The following is a 6,845-nucleotide window of genomic DNA, read 5'->3' on the forward strand; positions in this document are numbered from 1 at the left end:
GTAGAAATGTGAAGCTTATCATTTTATAAAAGCACTTACATTAATTCTGCTGCATTATTTGAGCTGTAAAGTTGTTGAAAGGTGCCCTCAGAAATTTTTCCCCATTAAAAAAATTTTGAATTGTGATTTTGAGTAATATGTATAAAATCATGAGCGCTCACATGAGATGAGGACTCTAGTCATTTCAGTAACCTTATAAAAGCTGTTTTATTCTACATGTGGCAGGGGTGCCCTCATGGGGGCTGCCATTTTAGAATCACATGACCAGCTGAATCTCAGTAACCGTCCTGTTATTGGACACTTTCACTCATTGATTAAAGTAATCATGGCTGATTGTGAAGAGTGAATTTCAACGATGGCATCGTCATTTTAGGATTTTAGGTTTTGCTGGCATTACGTCGTCATGGCAACGAAGATGTATAATTGTCTATAACTTTACACAGATGCATTAAGTGAAACAGTAAAATCATGTTAACATGCATGTTACGAGTGTTTTGTGTCTATACTTTTGAAACAGTGAGTATTTTAGTGTCCCATTGACTTCCATTGTAATTGTCTCACTGTAACCTCGATTTTTGCCAACCTGTGTCGCTCCATCAACATCAGTGAGGAAGAATATCAGACGTCTCTGTGTTCATCTGAGCCGTTTCTGCAGTTCTTCATCAGGGATTTTCAAACTGGGGTCTAAGGACCCCCAGGGGCCCACCAGGGGGTGCTAGAGGGTCCGCAAAAAAAGGGTACAAATGTTGACACAATTTGACATTATTATCGTTTCATTCTGAAATCATTAGATTAATAGAACATATCTTATTGTCTGTTGGAAACACTACGTTGCTGCACACATTAAAACACAGATGATATGCAATATTTAATTATGTGCCACTTTATTTAATTACTCAATTAAAAAAAGTACTCTGTAAAGTGCTGTAATTAACCTCATTAATCATAGGAACATTAATCATTTCCTATCTGTAATCTTTTTTAAGTTGTAGAGTTTTAATTTAGGTAGTAAGGCTGTAAAATAGGGGAGTTTCTGGTGCACCCCTAGTGAGTTGGTGTCCCATGCAGAATGGGTAATATGCATATTATAGAGCAACGGTACTGTCCCTGCACTTCCACAGACAACTAAACAGGGCATAGAAAAATACTCTTTATGTACTACCTACATTTTGTAACTCAGTTGTTCAGTTGGTTGGTTGTGGCAGGCAAATTTATTTTATTTAAAAGTGTCTTTGCAAGTCAATATTCTATATAAAAAATAAAAGTAATTTTTTTTGCAATTGTAATTCGCAGCTTGATCATGTGAAATTGCATTTTCATTAAAAAAAAGATCATAATTTGTCTACAATGCAAAGCTTACAAACAATTAACAATAAACTGTGCATCTAAAAATAATAATTACTACATTTATAAGAATATTATCTGTAAATATTTCACAATAATAAGTACTTTAATTCTATGAATATTTATATTTTAGTTGTATTTGTATTTTTAATATTTCTTAATTGTTTTATTTGAAATATTTTATATTCATATTTGTATAACACGCTCATATATATATAATATCCACATTTATTTCTATTTATTCAAATGTAATATATATGTATACATTTTATTTATATATTTCTGTGTAATTATCTCACATATGATAATTGTACACATCTTTAATAAATATTTGTACATTTGATATATATATATATATATATATATATATATCACAATATATTTTACATTAAATAATAACTAAAATAAATATTTCTGCATAATAATCTCACATATGATAATTGTATACATACAGTATGTACTGATATATATATATTAAGGCTGTCAACCGCTAACAAATTTACCCAAATTAATTACATGGTGTCCCAATTAATTAATTACAATTAATCACATAAATATTTGCTGAGACAGCCCCTCATATAACAATAATTAAATATATAATGATGAAATAATTATACATAGTTATCTTTACATATTTAACAATATTATATATATATATATATATATATATATATATATATATATATATATATATATATAATAAATAATATTCAGATTATTAAACTGCTTTACATTCTTGTGGCAGAAGATTTCATCATTGATAAGTCAAAAAGCTGCTTTAGAATACAATGTATTGATTATTACCATATTATTGATCATAAGTCAATCATTGGCACACAGTTCACAGTAATCCATTACACAAGTGAATTTGGCAATCAGAGATTTATTGAGGGCTTGTTTAAGGACTGTCAATGTACAGCTGCGTCAGACGTGCTTGTGTCGCGTATCGGGTGTGTCGCATCATAAACATACATGTTTAGGTCACTGTGTCAAGTTAAATATAGTTTAATACTTAGAACACATCTTGAGATCTCTTAGTTTGGATTTGCCCTCCATCAAGTGTTTTGAACGCAAGAATGTAACGCATGTTTGTGTTGTTCTGCTGAAGGTTGTTTTCTTCTCTGTGTGTTGCTCACACAGCTGAAGTTTCACTTACTGCCCTCTGGAGTAAACAGGTGGTACTACAAGCATTTCTCAGGAATCTTCCTTCGCGATTATTTTTAAAACAACTTAAATAGACAGCCCTAATATATATATATATATATATATATATATATATATATATATATATATATATATATATATATATATATATATATATTCTATACTTTAATTTAAATTTATTAATTTAATTAGAATTTAAATGTATTTATTTTTTTATTTATTATATATGAATATTTATTTTCAATGAACTCACATTTAATAACTGTACAACTAATATAAAACTATTTTCTAAAACTATTTTGCACTAAATAATTTTATAACTTAATTATTAATATTCATGTTTAATGATCTCACACTTGATCGTTGTACAAGTCATATATAAATATTTCTACAACTATATCACATTAAAATTAATTTTATAAATGATATAAAACCATTTCAATATAATTTGCCCACATATTAATTGTATAAATCAATATTTTTATACTGTTTTCAAATGTGTTCATGTATGAACTGTAAATGCTGGTGCTGTTTTGCTGTTGTAGTGCAGTTGTGTTGGAATCTGACGGGTTGATGTTTATTAACACTAGTGTGTTTAGTGAGTTGTGTTTCAGTGTGAGACTCTGGTCAAACTCTTTCCTGGCAGATCTGCACTAGGATGAGTTCAGTTTGTGTGATGTTTTATATTTCTTTAGGCATTATAGCCGGGAGTCCTGCAGCTGAGCTGAAACACAGCGGCTGTATCAAAGTGAATCAGTGTAAGTGTCTGATGCGGGACGGGTCAGGGGTCATTGACCTGGGCTCACTGGCGGATGAGGACGGGTTCATCCAGCGGCTAGAGCTCATGCCATCAGCACCGGTGAACACGGAGGTGCTGCTGTCATTCAGCCCGTGTCTGCCGTTCTCAGAGCCGGATGAGTTCACTGTCACTGACTGCAGTGATGTGGCAGCGTGTGTCATTTTCAGGTGAGTTCATGACATTTCTACAATCAGACATTGTCATGCACATATACCATTATATATACATGTTACTTTTTAGTTAGTATACAGTAGGGCTGCACAATTAATCGAAATAAAATCGTAAAAATAACATCTTTATTAAATGATTGCTGAGCAAACAGCATTAACAGTAACACCTGTAGAGTCCAGAAACATCTCCGGTCATTTGTTTACCTCTCACGAGCGAGAGCGTGTCGCACTTATTACACTCCCCGCGGAAACAAGTGATAGCGGAACTAATATTTCCAACGTCCAACACAATTAAAAGGAAGGAACATGCATATAATAAATATATATCAAATATGTAGTTACTATAATATAATGCATTGCTAATTTAAATATAATAAAATAATTAATAATAATAATAATTAAATTAAATGATGACAAACTAACCAAAAATGTCACTTTAAATGTAATTACATACAATGTAACAATGGGTTATCAGTTCAACTTGAGTTTGACATTAAGCCTCATTCTTTAGGACTATTTTATATACAGTAAAGAATAGTTTGTATAGGCCTACTAGTTTTTAAGGCCTTGAATAAAGAGAGTTACATTTATATTTTGTGTATAATGAATTATTCAATCAACCAACATTATTTTTGACTATCAGAAAATATTGTATTATCAGAAAGTTTACATATAACCGGTGTTGACAGAGCTGCTGATACAAGTGAAATGATCAGCATCGATTGATGAGATGAAAAGAAAATTGGAGATCGGTGGGCTGAGATCCTGTCACAAAATGGACAAAAACAAGTACATTGTGGATGGTAACATTTGAATATGAAGAAGACTTTGTTTCACTGTTTATATGTTTATTTGTTTGTGGTTGAAGTGAAAAAAGGTCTCAGTTTGGTTCTTTTTAAGAGGGTTCAAGTGTGAAAACCCCAGCAGCCTTTTTGCAGTTGAACATGTGGAAAACATCACCATCATAATCGCAGTTAAAATCGCAATCACAATATTTTTCAAAATAATCGCAATATCACTTTTTGTCCAAATCGTGCAGCCCTAGTATACAGTATAATTTATTGACTAATTGACACTATGTATCATTATGCAATCAAGATTAAACATAAAATCGTTCAATGTGATACAGACAAACTCACTGCTAACTGTGTTTGTAGGTTTCATCAGGACAGCAGGTACATCAGTCGTTATTTGAACTATGGCCGACACGAGGGCAACGCATTCACCTATAACGACTCAAAGAAAACCCTCTCCGTGTCTTATTTCAGTGAGTTGCCCTGATCCACCTTCTAAAGGAAAATCTTTATGTTTACATTGAAGGATTAAATGAATATTCCAGGTTGAATGCAAGTAAAGCGACAGCACTTGTGGCATAATGTTAATTACCACAAAATTAATGCAATAATTAGTCTTTTTAAAGTGTCATGTGAGACTGAAATGATATTTTAAGGTCATCTATATTATGCCACAAATGCTGTCCATTGAGCGTCACTTGTTTTGAAGTTCCTCTTTTTTTGGAGTGAAAAAAGTTACCACCTGTTGTCTTTCAAAATTGTATATGCTTGCACGATATAAAGAATGAGGCATAATATTTTGCCCATGCATTCATTTTCATTGTGACCTCCTGACCTCTGTCTTTCTTTCAGTTTACTCAGGCAGTGAGGCTCATACTGTCGTTCATTACCAGTGCAGCCCAAATCACTCCATCACATCCAGGCAGAGCTTCAGTGTGGACGAGCCCCTGCAGATTTGGGTGGAGAGCCCCTGTGCATGTCCTAACGCCTGTACGCTGGAGGATGTGGGACCCGGGACCATCTTTCTCATCCTCCTCTGCATCTGTGTGACGGCGTACTTCGTTATGGGTAAATAGACTAGATCTCTCTTTCTGTCTGCATAAGATAATCCAAATATTTTTTGAGTGTGGTGCTTGTCCAGCAGGGGGCGCAACATGCAACCAAATAAACAGGACACAGACAGATTTATTTTATGCTGCATTTATGTGCTTTTTGGAGTTTCTGGCCACTATTCACTTTTATTGTATTGACTTACAGAGCTGAAATATTCTTCTAACATATAAGCACATATGGGATGACATGAGGGTGATTGATTCCATTTTGAGGTGAACTGTCCCTTTAAATAAACATTTGTTCATCTCCTCTCTTTGTAGGTTCCTGTGCACTCCGGCCGTTCCGCACTAGTAACGGTGTTCAGATCGCCCCAGAGGACAGTGTGTGGTGTATGCTCTGTTATAAGCTCACCGACCGGCGCGATGTCCGGCGTAAGAGGCATCACTCACTGAAAGAGGACACCCTATGATCTAAGACGAGTGTTTATGGGTTAACAAACTGGAAACAGATCTTCACTTGTGAACTGTGTAATGTTTACGATTTATAATATGTGACATTATGCTCTATTATTTCCACATGTGATGTGTTTTAGTTTGAAAGCGGACATTGTTTATCCAGTCCACAAGAGTGAGTTTGAAAGTTAAGTAAGACTGCGTAAAGAGGGGGATTTTAGTTAACGAGGAAGTTAGCGGGAGAAACGAGAAATGGTTTGTTAATGAGATTAATAAGTTCATTAAAAAGTCTGAAAGCTACTTTATTGTGTCAGAGTGATATTTAGAAACATTACAAACTGCTTCTGCAATGGGAATAAAACACTGTGTAAAATGTGCTCATATGTAATTTGTTGGATGCAATGGACATAATGTTCAATTTTGGTAAAATGGTGATGTCATAAAATGTCTTTTCTACCTGACAGAAATCGCTAAAATAACTAACATTGAAATAGAGGCGGTTGAGCGGCCCGTGCTACTTTAGCCAATCAGAGAATGCTTTCTGCCTTTAACGTGTTTGGGTCATAGACTGTAAAAAAAGATGGACGACGCCCCTTCGCTCTTTTCCATTGGTGAGAACTGAAGCCGCCAGTGTCCCGATATGGCGCTGACATCTTGGGACTTGAGTCTGCGCAGTTGCGATTTCGGGACCAGACCTGCGCAGTAGTGAGCAGGAAGTAAAGCTGCGAAATCAAGGCCCCGCCCTCACTCTCGCTGAATCAATCGCAAGCACACGCCCCTGCACTTTTGACTTTTGACTTATGACGGTGTGAAATAATTAATTATAGAAATTTAGATATTAAATTTAAAGCTCCAATCTCCTCAGTCCTCCGAAGATCCCCAAAAAAGTCAGTTGGTGCTTCAGTGACTACTTCGCTCAGAGAACCTGTCAATCACAGCTGTCAATCATGATGTCACAGCAGCGTTTTTATAGCAACAAATAACTAAAAACAAACTTATTTTGAAAACAAACACTTGAAATGACATCAACGTGATAGAAACGACAGTAAATGACAGAAACTATCTTTGG

At 34.4% G+C, this 6,845-nt stretch overlaps 1 protein-coding gene across 1 annotated transcript; it reads left to right on the forward strand.

Annotated features, from left to right (window-relative positions):
- The first annotated feature begins 3,162 nt into the window (after positions 1 to 3,162).
- Positions 3,163 to 6,154, forward strand: LOC127630506 (uncharacterized). Its single transcript, XM_052108081.1, has 4 exons — positions 3,163 to 3,474; positions 4,635 to 4,744; positions 5,124 to 5,339; positions 5,645 to 6,154. Exons 1-4 carry the CDS (start codon positions 3,167 to 3,169, stop codon positions 5,791 to 5,793), a joined length of 783 nt encoding a protein of 260 aa, XP_051964041.1. The 5' UTR covers positions 3,163 to 3,166; the 3' UTR covers positions 5,794 to 6,154.
- The last annotated feature ends 691 nt before the right edge of the window (positions 6,155 to 6,845 follow it).

This window comes from Xyrauchen texanus, chromosome 37, assembly GCF_025860055.1.
Source record: "Xyrauchen texanus isolate HMW12.3.18 chromosome 37, RBS_HiC_50CHRs, whole genome shotgun sequence".
Classification (NCBI taxonomy): Eukaryota; Metazoa; Chordata; class Actinopteri; order Cypriniformes; family Catostomidae; genus Xyrauchen; species Xyrauchen texanus.

Excerpts from the sequence above, each read along its gene's own strand:
- LOC127630506 (XM_052108081.1), top strand. The coding sequence starts at position 3,167 with ATGAGTTCAGTTTGTGTGATGTTTTATATTTCTTTAGGCATTATAGCC. Across the intron at positions 4,745-5,123 it reads CCTCTCCGTGTCTTATTTCA|TTTACTCAGGCAGTGAGGCT; the intron begins GTGAGTTGCCCT and ends TCTTTCTTTCAG. Across the intron at positions 5,340-5,644 it reads GACGGCGTACTTCGTTATGG|GTTCCTGTGCACTCCGGCCG; the intron begins GTAAATAGACTA and ends CTCTCTTTGTAG.